The 21889-nt window shown below is 42.5% G+C and overlaps 3 protein-coding genes and 1 long non-coding RNA gene across 8 annotated transcripts; 2 read left to right on the top strand and 2 right to left on the bottom strand.

Moving 5' to 3' along the window:
• Positions 1-73: 73 nt before the first annotated feature.
• mazb (MYC-associated zinc finger protein b (purine-binding transcription factor)) lies at positions 74-9131 on the top strand. The gene is made up of 7 exons (XM_069155626.1): positions 74-1386; positions 1574-1724; positions 3069-3499; positions 4036-4283; positions 4392-4455; positions 4991-5162; positions 6733-9131. Exons 1-7 carry the CDS (start codon positions 1354-1356, stop codon positions 7074-7076), a joined length of 1443 nt encoding a protein of 480 aa, XP_069011727.1. The 5' UTR covers positions 74-1353; the 3' UTR covers positions 7077-9131.
• Positions 9132-9174: 43 nt separating this feature from the next.
• LOC138202009 (uncharacterized) lies at positions 9175-11088 on the bottom strand. The gene is made up of 2 exons (XR_011178619.1): positions 9694-11088; positions 9175-9589 (listed from the first exon to the last, which is right to left on the bottom strand). It is a non-coding gene; the product is annotated as an uncharacterized lncRNA (long non-coding RNA).
• A 638-nt stretch (positions 11089-11726) lies between these two features.
• tlcd3bb (TLC domain containing 3Bb) lies at positions 11727-18543 on the top strand. 4 transcript variants are annotated; one of them, XM_069155644.1, is made up of 8 exons: positions 11727-11818; positions 12989-13056; positions 13153-13354; positions 13747-13830; positions 14425-14650; positions 15115-15210; positions 16174-16283; positions 16432-18543. In XM_069155644.1, the coding sequence occupies exons 3-8, from the start codon at positions 13230-13232 to the stop codon at positions 16697-16699; spliced, it is 909 nt and encodes a 302-aa protein (XP_069011745.1). In that variant the 5' UTR covers positions 11727-11818; positions 12989-13056; positions 13153-13229; the 3' UTR covers positions 16700-18543. The 4 variants fall into 4 exon arrangements, with proteins under 4 accessions (XP_069011745.1, XP_069011743.1, XP_069011744.1 ...); XM_069155643.1 differs by having other exon boundaries at positions 11741-11818; positions 12936-13056; XM_069155642.1 differs by lacking the exon at positions 12989-13056 and having other exon boundaries at positions 11729-11818.
• A 609-nt stretch (positions 18544-19152) lies between these two features.
• On the bottom strand, positions 19153-21779 carry pagr1 (PAXIP1 associated glutamate-rich protein 1). Of its 2 annotated transcripts, none has more exons than XM_069155646.1 (5): positions 21662-21779; positions 21167-21392; positions 19837-20170; positions 19652-19740; positions 19153-19532 (listed from the first exon to the last, which is right to left on the bottom strand). In XM_069155646.1, exons 2-5 carry the CDS (start codon positions 21363-21365, stop codon positions 19297-19299), a joined length of 858 nt encoding a protein of 285 aa, XP_069011747.1. In that variant the 5' UTR covers positions 21366-21392; positions 21662-21779; the 3' UTR covers positions 19153-19296. The 2 variants fall into 2 exon arrangements, with proteins under 2 accessions (XP_069011747.1, XP_069011748.1); XM_069155647.1 differs by lacking the exon at positions 21662-21779 and adding an exon at positions 21478-21590.
• Between the last annotated feature and the right edge of the window lie 110 nt (positions 21780-21889).

Genomic DNA, 21889 nt, shown 5'->3' with positions numbered 1-21889 from the left:
TAATTTGCAGCCACAGATTATTTATCAATTTTCGAAATTATGTTCAAGGTTAATCAATTAAACGTTATATTTAAAGTTTACAATCACAGTTAATTATCCAATATTCACCTCAATACTTTTTTGCTTTAAAATGATTCTTGTTTTTCTTCTTGTTGTTTTACCAAGCAGACATACGCGTTGCAAACAATTATTATGATCCATTGTGTGAGTATCCTGAGCTTCTATTCGTCCTGTACTGATTTTCACTCTGACATCATTATTATAGGCTGACTGGGAGGATCTGTGCGCACTGCCCTTTAAGATGCGTCTGTCATCGCTCCGTTAATGGAAAGTCGTCCTGGCTGTTTTCTACGCTGCAGATCTGTTCCGTGCGGCCTGGCCTGAGGAGGGGAGAGAAAAAAGAAAAAAAAAACACTTTGGAGAGCATTTTGTGTCGGCCGACAAAAGACCAGGAAGGAAGGGGGAGAGGATAGGCTCCGCCGAGAGAGACGGAAATGAGAGGGGGGTGTCCAAAGAGGAAACCCGATCCCTTTAAGAGCAAGTGGGACATAGCGGTGCGAGAAAAGGAGAGGAGGGGGAGAAGAAAGAGGAATTAAAAAAGAAAAGGAAGAAAGAGACAGGGAGGGAGGAGGGAGAGCGGGCGATAAAAAAAGAAAGATGACATCCTCGCAGCTGAACGGCCGAGGTGGAGCGATAGGCTGCGGCCCGGCGAGAGCGCCGCTCGCCGGGGTCAGGGCTTGAATCCAACAACGAGGCTTCGACAAACACCCGATTGGCCTATTGGGGGGAAATCGGAAAAATAGATTCAAAAATTAAAAACAAAGCATGACCTGCAGTGCTACCAGATACGTGTGTTATAACTCATATTTGTTCTCTTGCGTAAAAATTCATTTATTTCACGTAGACTGGTTTATGTTTATTGCGAAAGTCTAATACTGTAAGATGCGATTTTTTTTTTTTTTTTGCTTTTGAAAGTAGTTTTGTTGTGTGATACTGCGTTTTAGTGAGATAGGTGTTAAATGAATTAAAGTTAGAAACCAAAGTGAAAGAGAAAACGGGCCATTATTGGACCTGGCCTGCTCCACCATTGCCTGTGTACTGCAGCTTGCATTAGTCGACAGCTGCGTGCATTTTAATTGACAGCACCAGGCTACCTCAATGAGAAAAACATATTTTTGCAGACGACTTTCTTCACATTTTTCACGAGAATCCAGGAGCCCGTCGTTTCTGCTGCAGGACAGGCGACTGTTTGCGCCTCCAATCGTCGGCGGGCCTAACAGAAACCATGCAAAGGCTTCTTTCCTCGATCTCAATCAGGAGCTGACTTTATAATCTCCATCGCTGTGGCGCAAAATGGATGCTGCTTGGAGCAATTTTCTCTTCCAGGTAGGCTTGTTTTTGCTGCGTGCCTCATTTTCTTGACGGCGCACACTTTTCTCACGCAGGCCGTTCAAGTGCTCTGTCCGGCAGTCCCACAGCCCATTCCTATCTTGTGTTACAACGTTGCACCTCGACAAGATAATGCTGTGACTTGTGTTTACATTTGGTGATGGCCTTCTTCTTGCTTCTTCAGAGTACTCCCACCCAAAACCAAGTGGAGGGGAGCCTCCAATCAGAACTCCTGCCAGTGCATACGAGCTCTCCCCAGACCCCACCCACAGAGCACATAGCACAGCCTCCTTCAACTGTGGACACTACTGCTCTCAGTGAGGAACCTCTGCCTGGTGAGGGACACTTCACTCCACACCTGTGGAGCTGTTCAAAGAAAAACAATTGTGACACTTTAGTGTCTTTTGATAAAGTCAGTCTGGTGATAAAAACCCCAGTGAAGACAGGTGAAAAGACAGGACACATTGAAGCCAATAATTGGTAAATAAAATTGAACCTTATAATCGACTGAATTAATTTAGAAATGGAAATAGCAATGTGGTTTGAATTTCCCTTCCCAGTATTCAAAAATAGCACTCAGGTGGCTTAAATGTTATAAGATTTGAGTTGGATCTAAAATTTCCGGTCAAGTCCAAAAGTCCATTTGCTCAGATTATCATGGATAATTGTAAATATTCGACACGTTGTTCAGCAGCATCTCGGTGTTTCTCCAAAAGTAATTGTTCAATAAAGATAGTATTGTTATTAAACCCAATAAAAAAATAAAATCGTATAGCCATATTATTTTACTTCAATTTACCAACATGCAAAATAATTCAATGGTTTAAAGTTACATGTAATTTCTCTGTATCTGTTCAACTTTCCAACCAAACTGGATTAAGTATTGATGCATTGTCGGGCTGCAACTTGTTATGAGTTTGTTACTCGATTAGTCGAATGACAGAAAATGAACTGATCAAGTCTTTCTTTCACTGTTTCCAGCTTCTCAGATATGATCCCTTGCTGCTTTATTTTGCCTTCTGTCATAGTAAAATAACAATCTTGTTGACTTCTGTTGAGTCAAAACAACAACTTGAAAACATAATTTTTCTCCATTTTCGGACACCTTATGGGCCATTAGAACGTCACCAGCAGATTAAGTGATGAAACTAAGCAATCATTATCTCTGATTATCAATTAATCAGTCGATCATTTTAGTAATTAACCAGATAGCTGCTTAAACTAAAAGATGGTTTAAAAAAAATACCCGTTAGGACAGACTCAATTCTCTACAATATAAAACGGAAAAGAAAACAACTTTGACAGGTTTTTGGATTACTGATGATTTGTAAAACAAAAAAGGCGTTTGTCAATCAATCAATCACTTTTTTTGCCAGTTGTTTTGGCACTAAAGCATCTTCACCTGCAAGTCACTAAAACAGGTTTCGACCTAAAAAGTAGATTTTTTTTTTTTTTTTGACAGACGTTTACTTCATCAACATGTACCGACACGTTATGGTCACTTGATAATGTCACAGTTGGATGAGCTGTCATTTACTCTCTGACCGTGTTCAGACGTCATGTTGCTGTTTGCCTCATTAGTCGAAATTACCTTTTTAAAAACAAAACAAGAAAAATCTTTGACATTAACAACTCTCCCTCTCTTTCTGTCTTTTCTCCCCCCCCCCCCCCGGGTCCAGTGAAGCCAGTGTCTCGGCCGGCCCGCGTGCAACACATATGTGCCATCTGCAACAAGCAGTTCAAGAACAACTACAACCTGCGGCGGCACCAGTCGGTCCACACTGGGGTACGCATGAAGGACAGGGCCAGAGAGCAGGCGGAGGGAGCAAAGGAGGGAGCAGCCAGCCAGGTGGTGGTGGCGGTGGCAGCCCCGCCGGCGATGGCGGTGGGGGCCGGAGGGAGGACGGAGAGGCCCACTGTTCCCCTCTCCCTGCTGCACCTCTCCGCGCCTCCCCCTCTCGCCCCTCCCGGCGTGCTGGTGGGCACCCACCAGCCTCACCTGGGTGGTCAGGCTGGTGAAGGGGTTGCCATGCCCAACGTAATGGCTAGTGTTAACCCTCATGCTCCGCCTCCTGCTGCTGTCGTCATGGCCACAGGGGCGACAGTACAGGTGGGTCAGGGCCTTGTGGAGATGGCTGTCGTCACCCCCCAAACCTTCGAGCATGTTGTTTCTTAAGCTGCCTGGCCACAGGGATGGTTAAGCCATCTTATTTGACAGTGTGGGACTTGCAAGCAGTCGCTGTGTGTCACCTGCTTCATATTTAACTAAAACTCCCCCGTGTGTTAAATTTCACGAAAAGTCCGTGAACAGTTATCGGTTCAGGGACCAGGGAATCCATCCCAGTGTTTGGCACTGGTCCCCAGTTTGAGAAACACTGTGCTAGAAGCTCCCCCACGCTCCCCTGCATGTTCTCTGTAACACGAACAGTGTGAAAGCAGATAAAGACTAAAAGTCCAGCAGGAAGTAATTCAACTGTTAGAAATGTTTTAAAGTACAAACCATAGATAGTCAGTTATTTAACTGGTAAAAATATCTGTGTTTATTTGCATGCCTTAAACAATAGATGTTTCTCTTTGTTTCTGGACAGAAAATACTCCCCATCTAAACTCTGTAGTGTGTTTATCTGTCCGTGTGTTTGCCCTCAGCGGCCCACAAACCCCAACCCAAACGTTGTGAGGAAGAACCATGCCTGCGAGACATGCGGGAAGGCCTTCCGAGACGTCTACCATCTCAACCGCCACCGCCTGTCCCACTCGGACGAGAAGCCCTTCTCCTGTCCCATCTGCCAGCAACGCTTCAAGAGGAAGGACCGCATGAGCCACCACGTGCGCTCCCACCAGGGCGGCGTGGAGAAACCTTACATCTGCCCCCACTGTGGCAAGGCTTTCTCCAGGTGACACCGTGGGACGAATGTTCCCAGCAGTCATACAACATAGACCTGTAATTAACACGTGAAGCATCTCCTGTTCTAATACGTTGTCCTGTCTTTTCCCCCCTCAAGGCCGGACCATCTGAACAGTCATGTCAGACAGGTGCACTCCTCGGAGCGGCCCTTCAAATGCCCCGTACGTCACGGTTACCTCGTGTTTCAGCCTCACGCAGCAGCTCCATTCGTGTTAGCAATGACCGTGTTTACGTCCACGGCCCATTTCTATCTGTACCTTCAGCCGCCTCACGCGCACACACATATCCGCTGACATGAGCAAATGAACATGGGGACTATTACCATAGAAACGGATCTGCATAAAGTACATATTTGTGTGAATCAGAGAACACACAGCTGCTCGTTCTAACTGCTTTGTAATTGTTATGTCTACATGCAGCATCTCAAAGCTGGATAATGACAGGAGACACTGTCCATGAACCTCTACAGACGAGTTCATCTGTATGAGCTCTGACTGATGACTGAAATGAGTCTGTGGTTGTCTTTTGGTCTTCTGCATCTGTCACTAAGATTTTACGCTTGTTGCTTTTTTTAAAAAAAATTAAGACTTGTAAATGATGTAAAAGTTAACTTTTAAAACCCTGCTGTCTACAGGCTTTTCTTTCTATATTGTTTCTTTACTGTATAATCACGATTTATTTCCATCTTTTTTCCAGACTTGTGAGTCCAGCTTTGCTACCAAGGATCGTTTGCGTGCGCATATGATTCGCCACGAAGAGAAGGTGCCCTGCCACATCTGTGGGAAGCTCCTGTCAGCTGCTTACATCACAGATCACATGAGGGTGCACAACCAGTCGCAGCACCACGCCTGCCATCTCTGTAACCGCAGTATGTACAGTTGCCTTTAATTACTTGATAACAGGAATGACTTAAATTAGGTACGTGTTGAAAGAAATGCAGACATTGGAGTCCACATAACTCGAGGTTTAAGATGCGAACCCTGAACTGCAACGTCCACTTTTTTTTTTTCTGGTTTATTGTTTTTGTTTACTTGCCTTTTGTTGTTGTTTTGTGGTTAAGGATCTGTTTAAGTGATCGTGCACGGACTATTTCTTGGATAAGTGCAGTAACCGCTCCCTTCACTGGTTACCAGTAGCCGCCCGCATCCGTTTCAAAACATTGGTACTTGCGTACCGCGCTGCGAACAGATCGGGTCCAGTCTACATCCAGGACATGGTCCAACCTTACACCCCAGCCCGTTCCCTCCGCTTTGCATCTACCAATCGGCTTGTTGCTCCATCACTGCGAGATAAACACTCAACAAAATCACGACTGTCTTCTGTCACGGCTCCTAAATGGCGGAATGAGTTCACCAGCGACATCAGGACAGCAGAAACTCTGTACATTTTCCGCCGCAAACTAAAAACACACCTCTTCAGACTTTACCTTGAATAGTAGCACTTAAAATGGCACTTACTTGTTGCACTTTGAAGTTTGGCTTTCTTGAAGAAAATTGTACTTTCTTGATTGTTGTTGTTCTGAATTTGTACCCTCGTGGTTGAAATGTGCTCATTGTAAGTCGCTTTGGATAAAAGCGTCAGATAAATGAAATGAAATGTAATGTAACTTCTAAAAGTCCCTGCCGGTTTCTTAGCAACCTCAAGGAAACAAAAAGTTACCAGAAGATTTTGGAGAAATAGTCCGACACACATTCCCATGTAAAACCATGAGTTGTCATTTCTGCACTTCAGTTTTGGCCGGCTTAAATAAATGAGATTTAAAATGTTGATTAGTGATCTGTAGAGTTACACGCATGGGATTTTGTTACCTTCAGAATTGGCCAGGCTAGCTGTTTCCAGCCCTGATGCTAAGCTAAGCTCACCAACTGTTGCCTCATATGTAACAGAGACACATGAGATTGGTATCAATCTGCTGATTTAACTCTCAACAAGAAAGGGAATAAGAGTGTTTCCCAAAAACGTCAGACGAGGGACTTTAGGTGCTAATCCATTAGTTCATGGTTGATTTTATTGTCATTCATCCACATACAAATACACGGCTGAACAAAATGACATTTCTCACGGTCCCAAGGTGCTACCATACAAGATAAGAAATAAAAGAGGATTAATAAAAAAGAAAAGAGAGAGATAACAAAAATAACAGAGATGACAGGTAATACTATTACATCAACATGTCAAGATTGAATTCTTTTCCTCAAAGATAAGTTTTTGTCACTTAATCGTCTTGTCTCTGGCTCACTGGTTACGTTCTATATCTGTTGGACCACATGTGGACAGTCTGTCTACTTTGCATATTTAAGATCAGACTTCAGTTCATCACTGTTTTTCTGGTTACCCACATTGCTTCCACATGTGCTTGGATCTTGCCGTGTCTGAGTATTGAGTTAACTTTTGTATTTTCCGCTGAACTAACTCCTGGCTCTCCTCTCATCTGTCAGGTTTTACCACGCTGACATACCTTCGTGTCCACGCCCAGAAGCACCACGGCCAGGAGTGGAAGGACAGTCCGGGGGGCTTCGGCGGCACGGCTTCTGGCGGCATACTCGTCTGCCATTTGTGTGGCGTCCACTGCAAGACACCCACCCAGCTCCAGGGGCACATGGGCACCCATAGCAACAACCAGGGGGCCCCGAGCCCCATCACCTCTAACGTGGTTGCCGGCAGCTCTGTCTCCCTTAGCAACATGGTGACAGCACCCACCGTCTACGTCACCGGTAACACGGTGGTGGACCTGCTCGTCACAGACTGCTCTAGCATTGCAGCACCACAGCAACACAGTTAGCAGGAGAGAGTTCAGCAGTAAAACCTCAGTCCCTTAGCAGAGGGCAAGGTTAGAGAAGGTTGAAGTTACTCGTAGACGCCGTTTCATTTTTGTCATATCCCCACTCAAGAGGTAAGGTTAGGATTAAGGGTGGGGGGGGGATTAACACCAGTCAGCGCTCAAGGAGAGTGTCACCTCGGAGCTGCAGAGCTGGAGCACCAGAGAAAAGCAGAAAAAGGAAGATTCGTATCAACAGAAGTCGAGAAAAGGACATTTTGTGGCTGCAGCAGGTTCATTGACACTAACGACAAACATGGATGTGTTGTCCTAATATTCCTGAATGCTCTTGTGCATTTGAGACTCCAATGAAACTGTGGTATTGTGAGCATCTACTGTATTAATTTCCCCTCTCTGTCCTCTCTCTCTGTCTCTCTCTCTCTCTCTCTCTCTCTCTATCCCTCCCCGTCAACCCTGGCATTGGCTGCTCTCTGCAAGTGCACCAAGTACTGTATATCTCTCACCAGCTCTGATCTTATACCTCCATCTTGCAGCTCACTTACTAAGAATCCAAATGGCTTGCGTTAAGACGTAGCAAGAAGAGATTAGCTCTCAGAAAACAAAACGAAGAAAAAAAAGAAAAAAAAAAAAACATTAGAAGGGAAGTTGTGTGTTTGGGTGTGCGTAAGTCTGGGCTCCTCTCGCATGTTAGCTCGTATGTTCACACAGTTAAGATCAACATTTGATTTGAAGCTAGTTTTTTATGTCTCTACTAGTGGGATATTTCTAGATCAGGACAGAAGACCATACACGTTGGTATGGAACTGTGGGATGTACTTGTTCTTTTGTTTTCTAAAGGTACAGAGACACGAAGAGAGTTCAGGAGCTTCAAGCACCTTAAACTGTTTTTGTTGGATTCAGTAATGATCAAAATGGGTTGTGGATTTCTTGGATTGTCTTGCTCTGAGTCTTCCTCTCTGGGTCTGGCCTTTAAGAAAAAAAAAAGAAGAAACAACTGCTAATCAACACTTCAGCTTCGGACATGGCAATTCTTGCACCTGAGAACTACCTTCTGCATGAAAACCAGCTAGCTCAGTCATGCTTATTGTTAGGGAGCTGTCATGACAAAAGAAACTTTATGCAGTTCCACTAAGTTAGTTGGCTGTAAACAATAATATTTATAAAAGTGTTGATTTTACTCAGACATTTTTATCATTGTTGGCCATTCATTTGATTGTAACTGTCATTGCCATAGTCCTTTGTTTTCTCTATATGTACCAGTCCAATGAGTGGAACTTATGCATTAGATTTAGTCATTTAACTCTCTGTATAGCACATAATGTGTTGAACGCAAGTCATTATAGTTCTTACATTAATCATGTGAAGAATGGCCATGTGTCCGTTGGACATTTTGGTTGCTTTGAGTTCTATTGTGAGTGATGTGTGGTGTCGACAGGACTTCTGAAGTCACCAGTCAGGCAAAAAGGTACAACGGGAGTTTGACAACACCACTCGGTATGCTGTAAACAAATCCTGGTTTTGTACTGGAGTGCTTTTTGTGTTAATATGTTATCTTTAAATTCGTAGGCGTCTTTTCTTTTCTCTTTTCTTTTCTTTTCTTTTCTTTTCTTTTCTTTTCTTTTCTTTTCTTTTCTTTTCTTTTCTTTTCTTCTCTTTTCTTTGGATATGTGTTCTTCCTGTTGAGAAAATTTAGTAATTTACAACAAATTAATTTTAGGTTTCCTCCATTACACTAAGAAAAAAAATAATACCTCTACTCTAGGATTCTGTACAGCTCTTGTGATACATCTTAATGCCTTATTGTACTCAACTGCATTTTAATTCTTTTATGATAAAATATCTCAAATCTTAGTCATGGATTCATTAAGAATATTAATGGGATGTATTTATATTTATATTTTTATATTTCTCAACAGTATGCATGTCTAAAAGGTTGTTAGAGCAAAAAAATCAATGATGCTTACTACAGTCATAAATATTATGTTATTTTGTAGATGAAGTAGAGATCATGTTATTATTTTGTAATTTGGACAATTTAAAGTAAAAAGATTAAACAGGCTTTGTGTTGTGTGCTGATCATTTCACCTACTTCAACAGAGAGTAAGGATGATAAATAATAATTTATTTAGGAATCACATTCACAAGAACCCTTCAAGACAAAAAACACACATAACTATATCATACAAAGGATGACAAAGGGAATCCATAATTAGGTAACACAAAAAGTAATAAAACTGCATTCACTTTTTCCACATCCACGACTCAATACGATTGGTCTGGACGTAAGCTCACAGTTATTCATTTTGGATGCATCCAGATGCTTCATTTGCATGTTGTGAATCAAAATGTGAAACAACCACAACAGAAGTTACAAAAACGTTCCCCCACAATCTTCAAAAAAAATCAGTAGGGTTTTTGGATATCATTTTATAACCTGAAAACAGGGTGTGGGGTCAATTTAGTGAATGTTCACACAAGACATGCCTGATAAAAGTTGACTGATTCAAACGTAGCTACTCAACATATTACTAGAAGTGTTGAAAGTGCAGCAGTTCCTGATTTTTGCTACTTTGAGTCTCTTACAGACTGAAGACATGAATCCCTTTTTCTCTCTAGAAACATCATCGTGCTCATGTGTTCAAAAATACTCATTCAAAGTAAACTTCATTTACACAGCCAAAATGAACTATGCAGAAGCTATCTATTGTGTCAGTATCACTGTACTGTAAAGCTAAAAGAACAGTTCAGACACATTCTTCACATTATTGTGTTTTATTATTGTATTTCAGGAAAATACAATAAAATACACACTGAAATTAAAAGTTGATGAGACCATTTAAAGAAAAGTAGGCCCACCAAAACCAGTTAAAGTAACTATAACTCGTGAAATGCACTTAACATTAAACACTGATATTAAAAAGCTATGTGGCTTCTACTTAAACATCATCTCCATTTCTTGGAATCTGAGAGACAAATGTTTATTTCATTTGCAGAACTTTTTGAGGGCTTTTTAGACAAGACTGTTTCTATTCCAACATCAGAGCTGTATGTCCGGTGAGTAGAAATGTAACATAGCATTTAAAGATTTGTAAAAAGTGTTTTTTTAGAATCTCTTAAATCTTTAACATTGCTTGCTAGTCATAAACTGGAGGAGGTTGAGATTAATTATTAATTGTTTGTAAGCCTTTTTTAAATATTTCTTACTAAGTACCACGTAAGCTTTGCTACCGCATTTCAAATCTAATAGGGCACATTTCTAAACGGGTTCATAGCTGTAAACAACAGTTTTAATAATAGTTAATAAATGCTTTACTGATCAGGTATAAGGCATTAGTAATAACAACTTTGGGTTGCCAGGTTGTAAAACAAAACCTCCCTCCAGCATGAAACCTTGCTTTTCTTATTATGGAAACTTTTTGACCCAATAAAACTCTATATTGCCTACTTTTATTTAGTTTTGAAGATTATACATCCGTCTCTAAAACTGACTTAAGTTCATAAACTTGTGGAAAATTGATTTTCAGTTTTATTATAACGTGTATTTATTTGCATGTCCTCGTTTGTTCTTACTACTACCCTGCACAAGCTTTGAGCAAACTATTGGAGATGGTCACCAGGATGGGCTGGGGAGGACACACAGTATCTACTATAGGAGATTTTGACATTTGTTTCAACAATGCAAGCCTGCGTTACCCTTTAACCCGAAAGGACAAAGCGAGGTTATCATTGCAAAAAAAAAAGCCTGAACAAAGTTGCATTGACTGTCCTGTAATCTGCAGGTCTCCGTGTCAAAGGTTGCAAGTGTGGAAAAAAAAAAAAAAAAGGACAGGACTATGAGCCTCGAAACACACTAAGCATTCTGATTACGTGCAGGTAAGAGAATTTATTTACAAATCCTGTCAATATCTTTACTGACACAAACAGAATTAAACGACTAAGGCCTTTCCCCCCCGTCTGTCTGTATTCTTTTCACAAGGATTTTTTTTTCTGAATTAAATCCACAAACGCCGGCTTTTGAAGTGTAAAAAAAAAAAAAAAAAAAAAAAAAAAAATCACTGCTTTTGAGCGGACACGTTGGATACTGCAGGTGGACTAGTCGGCCTCCTTTCCGTGTGGGATCCATTCAGCCTTTCTCTGCATAGAAAACAAGCAATTTACAAACAAAATTGCACAAAAAAAAAAATGCAGCGCTGTGACTGGTGCAGATAAATCCTCGTCATGCCGTGAGGAGCCGCCGCCGCCGCCGCTGCTGCTGCTGCTGCCGCCCGGACCTGTGAGGAAGGAGCTGGCGCAGCAGTCCGGCTGCGTTGAGTGCGACGTTGCATCTGGGAGTCAGCGGCATCTCTTCTGCTCTGCTGCTGAGAGACAGATGAGGAGGACAAGAGGACAAGAGGACACCAGCGGCTGGACCAGCTAGCGTCACTTTTAACACCTGGTTCAGATGGTTTCGCTTGAGTTGACTTCAGATAGTAAAAAGCCGGTCCGTTAACGCTCCCAGACGACCTGCCAGCGATCCCGATTTTTTTTAATTTTTTTTTTTTTTAAATTTATTTTATTTTTTTGTTTTAAATCTTTTGAGTCGCTGCACGCTAGCGTTAGCTCGCTGCTGCTCCCCTTCAGACATTGAAGCGGCCACATAAACATGCGGATCATCGAGGCGGAGACCCCCGGGACATCTCCACACGCTTTTTGCAGGACGCGACTCTCGACCGGCCGCTGACTTTGGACTCCCGCAGAGTCGCTGTGTAAATGTTGCATTGGATTTTTTTTTTTTTTTTAATTTATTTGTTTTTTTCCGTGTATTTTAAACATGTGTAAACTCCGTCTCCCCCCCCCCTCCCCCTCCCCCCCGTTAGCTACGGTTAGCTCAGTCGCTACGTGCTAAGTGCTACAAACAAGGCTAACAAAACGGTTAAACGCGAATGAGTTAACGACCCTCCGACGGGGGGGACGCGTTACGGTGTTACGCGTCCTGTTTGGGTGTCATCATCTTCCTAATTGTAGTTTGATTATTATTATTATTTTTTTTTTTGGGGGGGTCGAAACGGAAATCGGTTGCTAACTAAACCGGCGGTGACTCACCGCCGTGCTACGTTTTCTCAGCTAACGGTAGCTTAGCGTCATTGTTAGCAGCGACTCAACGGCGCAGACGGTCCCGACGTGCCGCTCGGGTGAAGAGGGGACATGTCGGTCTTGTTCACCGAGACGAAACGCTTTGCCCGGGTTTTTCCCCTTTCTAACATTTAAAAAAAAAAAAAAAAAAAAAAGGATAAAGCCTTACTTGTAGCTTTAGTCGTTATCGTGTTTTGACGGGAAGCTAAAGTTAGCGGTGGTTCGGGACCAGGTCGGGTTCACATGTGCTCCCTCGGACTGCACATGGGCGCAAATTAACAAAAGTTGCTTCGGCTGACGTGCAAAATGGGACAGTTTTGGCTTGTCGGCGTCGATAACGTCACCGGAATAACTTTCGTGTTCAAACACAGCCCCGTCTCTCTCTCTCTCGTTCGCCTCTGTGGTTATTAGCCAGCCACCAAATCTCGACCGCGGGTTTCTACGAGCAGCAGCAGCCCGAGTCATGTCGAGATTTATCGACGTAAAGGATTTAAAAAAACAAAAAATAGCGCAATGCGTATTTCGCTAATGGACTTCCAACTTTTTTTTTTTTTTAATGAGTCAGCCAGTCCGGTGTAAGCAAAGCCGCGTGGCGGTAGCGCATGGTAGCCCGTAGGAATAAATGGGGGGGAAGTGACTGACCCTGGCAATGTCATCAGATGGCTTTTCTGCCCCCGTCGGTGTACTCAGCAGTTATATAGTCTCCCTGCTTTCAAGCCAACGCACTGTCCTCTTTCACCTTAATAACAGGAAGCTGATTTCCACATTGTGCCTGCCTGACTTAAACCTCTTCCTTTACGTAGTCAGTAAAGCTGCGATCCTGCGCTGCCACGTGTTGGGACTTTGATTACGTGCTGCGTTTGTTATCTTAGTAAGTGCAGGCCTAACGCATATGTAAGGGAGTTGCGGGTCTCCAGATCAAAATGAACCGTTTCTCACTGTGTGATGTTTTTGTGTTTTTCCAAAGAGGGGAGAGAGCAACAGGATCTCCAGCGCCAGATTGCCTGCTGAACTTTTTGCCTCTCGGACAGATCGCCGGGGACCATGCTGAGCATCCTAGCTGCTGGGTCCGTGTTCTTTCCAGGCCTTTTCCTGCTGTCCAAACAATGTCTGAAGTCCATCCCAGCACTGAGGTGGAGCGAGGGAGATGCAGTCATTGTGTCGGCCAGGCGAGTCCTTCTGAAACATGTTTTATTTACCGAGTGCTCTTAACACACCTTGTAGATGCAGACAAGTCATTTAGAAACTCACACTGTCGAACTTTTATGACGACTCCGTGACCCCCAAACGTTGTAGCACATAAATTGTGTATTTTCTGCATTGGCATTGAAGTTTTTTTTGGTTTTTTTTTGCTTTAATCCCCATGGAGTATTTTGCTTTACTCCCAGGTATGGCAGGTTGTTATGGCTGCAGTTAAGGTCATTTTAACCAAGTGCTTTCAGCTGTATTGTTTCTGCAGAAATGCCTAAGAGCACTACTTTCTTAGCAAGTGTTAATTAAACAATTTAAAACCCTTCACCACATTGGCTAATGATAATTATGCACCATTCTCTGCTCCCAGGTTGGTGTCATCAGTTCAGGCAGTCATGGCTTCCTCAGCTGGCTACATCATTGCTTCCTCCTGTGAAGACATCATTGAGGACCAGTAAGTCAAGAAAGGCATCATCGGATTATATTCTGTTGCCTGTCCTGTCTTTTAATGCGTGTCACAACTCGGCTGTCAGGATTTATCTTTTCCAGGTTTCAGGATGCACCACGCTAAAGGACACAGGCATTTGGATTTTTTTTTTTTAGTCATACCTCAGCAAAATTTTAATGTGAAGGCAACACTCAGTGTGACATTGATGCCTGGACACATAGCCTTAAATGTCAGGTGCTGTGTAAGAGTGTATTACGTAGGTTTGAATTCGGCTCTGCCTAAACTTTTTTTTTTCTCCTTCAAACTGCCCCAAGCATTTTGTCTCTTTTTTTAGACACTGAGGTGAGATTGATTCTATTGAGATTTTTTTTTTTTTTAGAAAGCAGAAGGCACAGGCTTTTCTTTATTGAAGGTTGTCCCTGCGCTGGATTTTATATACACGGTGTAGCAAATAGAGATTTAGTTACAACTTGGCAGACAAACGTAGTATTGGAGAAGTTCTGTTCTGGCTGTTAACAAACTATTGTTGTTCTCTCATTGTTCAATCAAAATCAGTTATTTCAGTTTTTTTAATGCCACCTTTTCCTCCTCTTCACACAGGCATTGGCTTACTAGCACTTACATCATGTTTGCTGTTCCCTACTTCGTGTATGACATCTACGCAATGTTCATGTGCTACTGGTACAAGCTGCGGGTCAAAGGGCACGAGGAGGCCTCGGCAGCACCCCAGCACATGAGCTCGGCGCTGACCAGCTACCTGCGCCGCGAGTTCCTCATGGTGCTGCACCACGTTGTCATGGTCACCGTCTGCTTCCCCGTCTCTGTGGTAACTGTCACACGTTGCTCTTTCTGTTAAGCTGTGATTTGAGTGAGGCAAGAAAAGTATAAATCAATCTGCGACTATACCCACTTGGTTATTATTGTCATATCTAAACCTGAAAATGTGTTTATCAAAAAGAAACATACCCTTTTCTTTTTTTTCAAATTTTGAGACAAACTAAATAGACGCGTTTTTGTCTGAGAGTGCTGTGTGAAGATATGTTGAGTGGTGCAGTCAACCTTGTGTTATAACATCTTGGAAATGAACTCAGAGATCGCATTTTTAACACTATATACATATTAGTCTCTAAGAATGCAAGAATTAAGTCTTGAAAAATCTCCAGCTAAACATGTACTTATAGAAGGATATTAATTGCAAATGTATTAAAAAAAAAAAAAAAAAAAAAAAAGTCCACAAAGAAACAGAGCTGTAATTGCCGACAAATAATCAAGGTCTTTCTCTCTTTCTAGTTCTTCCGACATGGAAAGGGAGATTATTTCCAGGGTATAATGTTCATGGCTGAGCTCAGCACTCCGTCTGTTTGCTTAGGAAAAATCCTCATCCAGGTAAGTGTCGTAGTTCAGTCTGAAAGAAGATTTCAATGCATTGTTGCATGTGCATGTGTCGCACTAAAGTTCTTTCTGCACTCTCCACTTTTTTTTCTCCCTTTTAATTCATTGGAGAATATATTTCCGGTCATTCCCAGTATGCAGCTTGTTCATGGCCATCGGCTCCTGTCAGCTGCATCTTACACGTACTGCACTGTCAGAAACATCCGTCTTTAATTGGTAACACAGTTCACATGAATACACGCTGTAGGACTCACACCCCCACCACCCCCCACCCTGCTTTGTTTTAGGTTTTTATGGATGTATGTACAATGTTTCAGCGTCCGGGTGAAGGTTGTCCCTCTCCACTGCTTTCTGCTTGTCACCCCCCCCCCCACCCCCCCCCACCCCACTGAGGCTCTCACAGCTGTTAGCCTCTGAATATAGCCCCTAGTATTTAGACCGGATATTCAGCAGATACAATATCAGCTTGTCCTTCTCCCCTCTATCACTTAGCACCCTGCCCCTCCCATCCCTGACAACAGTGCATGTGGCCGTTTGATAAACAACAAAAGCTGTGGCCTCATAGAGCTCCACTCTTGTAGAATTAAAAAAAAGATAACCTGAAGCCCAAGGCTTGAGGAAGAGGAAAACCTTTTGGAAAGAAATGTGTGTACATTTGTGCTCACTGTTATCTCACTGAGGCAGGTTGACTGTTTACGATAAAACTTTAGCTTTAAACAATTGAGAATGTTAAAGAAAAGCCTCCTGTAGAAACCAGCCAGTTACCAACCAGCAGCATGTGACGCTGGGCTCTCCATCACCTCAAGTTCAGGCCATGCAGATCGTAATAACAAATGTGTCAATATTAGAATTAACAATATAACAAAGAAGAATAACATTGGCGGCTTTCACCAAACTGTACTGCTTGCTTCTCTTCCTCCCTCTCTCTCTCTCTGTTTTTTTTTCCCCCGCTCTCAGTACAAACAGCAACACACTCTCCTGCACAAAGTGAATGGGGCTCTTATGCTGATCACTTTTTTCATCTGTCGAGTCGTACTCTTCCCTTACCTCTACTACGTCTATGGAAGGTATGTCCTTCTTTCCATCTCTGTTCTGCTGTCTCGCTGAGCTGGGGTCAGTAACTTGCACAGAGACTTGGTGTTTTATCTTGGATTGTGGAAATAAGGTTCAGAACACGTGTTTACGGTCCTTTACATGTGCTCTGTTTGGATCCAGGTACGCGTCCATTCCCTTCCACATGGTTCCCCTGTCAGTGCCCTGGCACTGTAACCTCGGCGCTGCTCTGCTCATGGCGCCCCAGCTCTACTGGTTCTCCCTAATTTGCAGGGGTGCCCTGCGACTTTTCATGGGCACCTCCCGTTCTCAGAGACCGCGCTCAGCCTCATCCGCAGCTAAGGAGCGCCAGACGGATGGCGACACACTGCTGCAGCCTGCCAATGGCTACAGCACGCGCGCCACAGAGCCCGAGCTGGCCACTCACTGAGAGGAGTGGAGTGGAGTGGAGAGGAGGAGTGTAGAGGAGGAGGGAAAGAGAGGAGGAGAGGGAGGGAGGGAAGGAGGGAAGGAATGTACCAATGTGTATGTAAAGGAAAGGAAGCTGTGTGGAAAAGCAAGACTTGAAACGAGTCAAGACGATGGCCTCAAAAAGCGCTGAAGTGTTTGTAGCCAGCCATCAGCTAAATGACTTTGTGGCTGACATTCAAGCACTTCAGCTTCTTAGTTCGTAGGAGACAAACGGCGTGTTAGAGCGCTCAATGTTCAAGATTTCATCAGGCACTGTGACGGATAGGAACATGCACTGACCTGAGGAATTTGCCTGGATGTATAGCGAGCACAGGTGGCTATTTCCCTCATGTAGATCAAATTCAGTCCTCTCTGCCTCATGGTACAGGAAGAGCAGGAAAATAGGAATGTATTATATTGTATGTTAGTGCGTTTGCTGTAGATGGAAGGTCGAATTCAGTTTAGTAATGAAGAAGACCTTCAAAAAAGAAAAAAAAAAAATCCTGGCTAAACAGTATTTTGACTTGTTAGTGTTTATTATCTGTATCCTCTGTAGTCACTGTCACTCTAACAAAATGTAACCAACCTGCAGACTGACTCATCTTTAGAAGGGAGATAATCTCATAAGACTGTATTCTGCTGCCTTATCCCCCCCCCCATTGTTTTCAGTTTCTTCTAGGTTTTAATTTAAGTTTTATCCTCGAACAAGAAGGAAGAGGCTTTTCTCAGACAGAAAAATGTGACGATTGTACATAGCAGATGTAAAGTTATCCTCTCCATGTCAGTATTAGGTCACAGTTGAGGTTTTTTTTTTTTTTTTTTTTTTTTGGTTTTGTCTCATTTCTGCATCTGATGTTTCTAAAGACATTTTGAACAGTATTTCAGTATTAAGACAAAAGACATTTCACAGTTTTCCAGCTTCGTGTTCGCAAACTACCCTCAAACGTTACGGCAGTGCTTGTTTCAGTGTAGATATGACTTCATTCCATTTACTGGTATCACAAATTGTTTTTTTTTTTTTAAGCATTTTGCATACAAGGATGTGATGCACAGTAGCAGTCACTATAAACTGAATTTACATGTTTTTCTTCTTTTTTTTTTAAAATTTAGTGCTGATGTGAATCCCAAAACCCATGAATATTTCACGAAGGGATCCATCAGATTTTAGTATTTTTAGCTTTGTTAAGGAACTTGCAATGTTGAAGTTTGGAGGGAAGCAAAAGTGAAAACTTATCGTGCAGGGAAGCAATCCCTTGTGACTGACAAGCAGCACGTGTCCACAGCAACTTGGTTTGATGTTGTTCATTCATTTGTTTTTTGTTTCTCAAGTCCATACGATCATAAAGTCGTTTCTTTGAGCCACTGGTTCTATGAACCGTCTACGAACAACATGGCTTGTTTTATCAATACATGTTTGTTTTAAGCAGCTACACTGTCCTGAAAATGGATCAAGAAAAAAAAGTGGAAAAAAAAAAAAAAAAAAAAAATTCTAAAACACAGATCAGAAACCATCGAGACAGGGTAGTGTGTGCCAAAGTATCGGGACGACTGTGGGCATGTTTAACACAGCAGAATATCCATTCCCCTGTTCTGTGAACTCATAAGGTACTGCTTCTGACAATACTAAAACATTTCAACTGATGTACTGTATATTCCACAAAATGCTCGTTATTTATTTGTAAGTATTTATTTATTTATTTATTTATTTGGTTTGTGGTTTTGAATGCATTATTTATGCATACATACTATACTCTATGCTTCTGAGCCTTATGTGAAGGCTGTATTGTTACTCAAACTTAGCTAAAATATACTTCTCTGTCCTGAGCCTGCCTTGAGTCTTTATTTATTTTTTTAACTTTGTCAGCTAAAAATAATTTGTCAAATGCCACTTATTGAATTCCGTTGAAATTTGTACAACACTGCCCCCTTCATGTGGTATAAGTGAGCCAGCAGAGTGTGCCAGAATCCATGTATTTCGGTAATGTTTTGAACTCTTAACCAACTAATTTTCAAGTAGAAGTGGACTGAAGTTGTTCTTCATTATACTCTTAGTGTAGTATACAAAAAGGTTTTAATGACGATGTCATATTGGACTTAATTATTGTGATAATGTATGGTGAGGACTCCCACCCCTACTGTTTGAAGGGAATTTTATGTCAACACTTTACTGTCACACTTAATATACTCTATATAATAGGACAGTATAATTATCTACTGTCAAAGAGAATTTACCAAACCATTTATAGCGATAGATGTGGCTTTAATATGTCTGGTCATACGAGGCCATTGCGGGTGATGTTGTACATTTTAATGAGTTGGACTGCTTATTTTATCTGCCAAGTTCCACCAACTTTACTACACCATCCCCCCCCCCCCCCCCCCCCCCCCCCAGACTCACTGCACACCGAGAACAACAGGGCAGTTCACAATCTCCAGGGTAAACCGTTTATTGCTGTCATATAAAAACACACAAACCATACAAAACTTGTTACATTAAAAAAATTCAAGTGTTGGAAAAAAGCCTTGAAAAGCTGTTGGCCTCGTTTGCTTCTGGGCAAGTCCTCATCTCTCAATACTTCAGTATCTCCTCTGTCTCGGGGAGAAGATGGTGTTTGGATTGCTGTCTCGCTCTCGCTCCTTCTCGCGCTCCTTCTGGCTGTTCGGAGAAAGAGCCTCCTCCAGCTTCTTCTCACTCTTGAAGAGATCTCGGCCTGTACGCATGATGTGCTCCTCGATTTTGCGGTGGCGTTTCATGTCTGACAATACTTTGTCCAGCCGAGCTTCCCTCTTGACAGAAGAGCGAGCTGAAGATCCTGGGAGAGAAGGAAAAATCATTAACCGACTCATCACTTTTACTCTCTGACACAGTGAAGAAATAAGAAAAGACAACACAGTAAGAGTGCATGTTTTAAAACTCAAATCTCTGTCACACCTGGTGTTCGGCGTCTGTTGATGAAGGCATTTTTGGGAGTGGCTTGCATTTGCTCCTCATCAAAGTCAAACTCAGTTGGAGATGGAGGCCTAGAAAAAAAAAAAAAAAATCACGAGGCTTTAAATCCAATACCAGTAGACTAAATCCTTCGAGATGAAATGACGGAGATGAAAAGTAATACTGACTTGCGTTCTCTCTCCTGCCTTTCCCTCTCCTGTGCCGCCTCTTCCTCGTCATCTCTTTCAGGTGACGGGGTGCGTTCAGGAGTCGGGGGCCTCCTGGGAAGTGGCACAAAGTTCAGTTCCAGCATCTCCCCTTTAGCCAGCAGCTCATAGAGTCTTTTGATCTCAGCGGGCGGAGGCATCCAGTTTTTGGGGTCCTCCATTTCCTCATCACTGTACGCAAGCTCCCATTCACCATCCACTTCTGGAGCCTGCTTTCCCTCTTCAGCCTTCACCACTGTGTCCGCCTGAGGTTCGTCCTTCTGAGCCTCCCCGTCCACTGCATCTGTGGTCCTATCTGAGGAGGTAGAAAAACGGTGAGGTCAGTTTATCAAATGCCAAAAGGAAACTCAATGTTGCGTATGACAGTACAGCCTTGTTATATTATGAATTACACAGATCTACTGTATATCATATATTACAAAATCATGTGAATTAATCGTTACTACACAGTACTAATTAAATTACATTTACATAAGTACGGGGTTAAAGTAATAAACCCTAAAGTTGAAAACGATGGTGGCAAAAACAGTTACTTAACATCTTTCGAACATATTAGCTTGACTTTTTAGTTATATGCTGTAAATATGGATAAATGATATTGGTTTTTTTTTTGCCGATATCGGATCTATATTTTCATACCCTTATGGATGATTCCCAAAGACGATATATGCACATATTTGCTTTGTTCCTCGTCGTAATATTCGGGATGACTGCTCTTGAAATGGACAATTAAAATGATAGTGTTGAAGGGATGCAGTGTGCCTCCTCATCTGAATATGGAACAAGAATAACATGGCCTCTTAATTCTTAGGAGGGTCGGATCAAATAGTGACGAATTCAACATTACATTGAAAAAGTTTCAAAGAAACACTTTTTAAACTGACATACTATTGATTCAAAAGGCTTTGACAATAATAATATTTAGTGTTTTATATAGTCAGTATTTCTTAACTGACAGCCTATTTATATTTACACATTTTTATACATCTACTGTACCCCACTGTGGTAAAACAATTTTTTTACTTAAGTCCATCCCTACACTTTAATACACATTTTTATAGCCAACCTGCTTGTTTTTACTTGGTAATGGTAATCTCTTTGTATAATTCCCAACATTTACTCATCCTACTTGTTGCCACATCAGCTGTGTATCAATAGATCTGTATATGACACTCTTCAGACGCGGAATAAAGACTTTTCCCTCTTGATATTGACCCTTCTCGCCTACCATGTGTGCTTCCAGATGCTACACATCCCTCTTTCTGTTAATACGTCTCTAAATGGGAGCTACCTGTTTTCTCCTTGTCTGCTGAGTCGTCGTCGTCCTCCTCCTCCTCCTCCTCTTCCTCCTCCGTGGCAGCTCTCATCTCCGTGTCCCGTTGCTCTGTGTTGCCCTCCTCCTCTTTGCCTGCTGCAGGTGTTTCGGAGTCCTTCACACCCAGAGCCTCTATGCCCTCCCTCAGGGAAGAGTCTGCGGCTTCAGCCTGCATCCTGGTTCACTTCGCAGCCACGCAGATCTGCTCCAACAGAAGTAGGCGTTATGAAAAGATCAGGTCGGCACAGGAGAAAGTAACCGTGCGAGTGCGAGACATAACATCGTGCCTGTAACTTTTAGCAGGCGGCGGGGCTGTGAACTGCTGCTTTAGTGGTCAAGAGTCAACCAAACTATGCTCATTGGACTTGAGCAAGCTAACGTCGGGCCGAACCGCGAGCTATTTTTTTTTTTTAATTTTTTTTTTTAAATAACAGTCAGTTAACCAACACGTGAGCTTTACGCTGACATTACCGGTATGTCGTCGATCAATTGTTGCCGAGATTGAATATTGGATCAAATTCTTCTCCAGGCGATACAATCACCAAAGCTCCCCATGAGACTCGCTAACAAACGATTATGCAGAGACGTAAACATAGCGCCATTTTGACTGGAGGGACCCCGAGTGACGATCGTCTTGGTTCTTCCCGGCTGCACGATCCCACTGATTTATACGTCAGCTGGATATTCCATGTATCCTTA

This window comes from Embiotoca jacksoni, unplaced genomic scaffold, assembly GCF_022577435.1.
Source record: "Embiotoca jacksoni isolate LCO1_2020_lvr unplaced genomic scaffold, fEmbJac1.0.p SCAF_20, whole genome shotgun sequence".
In the NCBI taxonomy this organism is placed as follows: Eukaryota; Metazoa; Chordata; class Actinopteri; family Embiotocidae; genus Embiotoca; species Embiotoca jacksoni.
The sequence above is the reverse complement of the archived record's forward strand: the minus strand, read 5'-3'. Positions and strand labels throughout refer to the sequence as shown.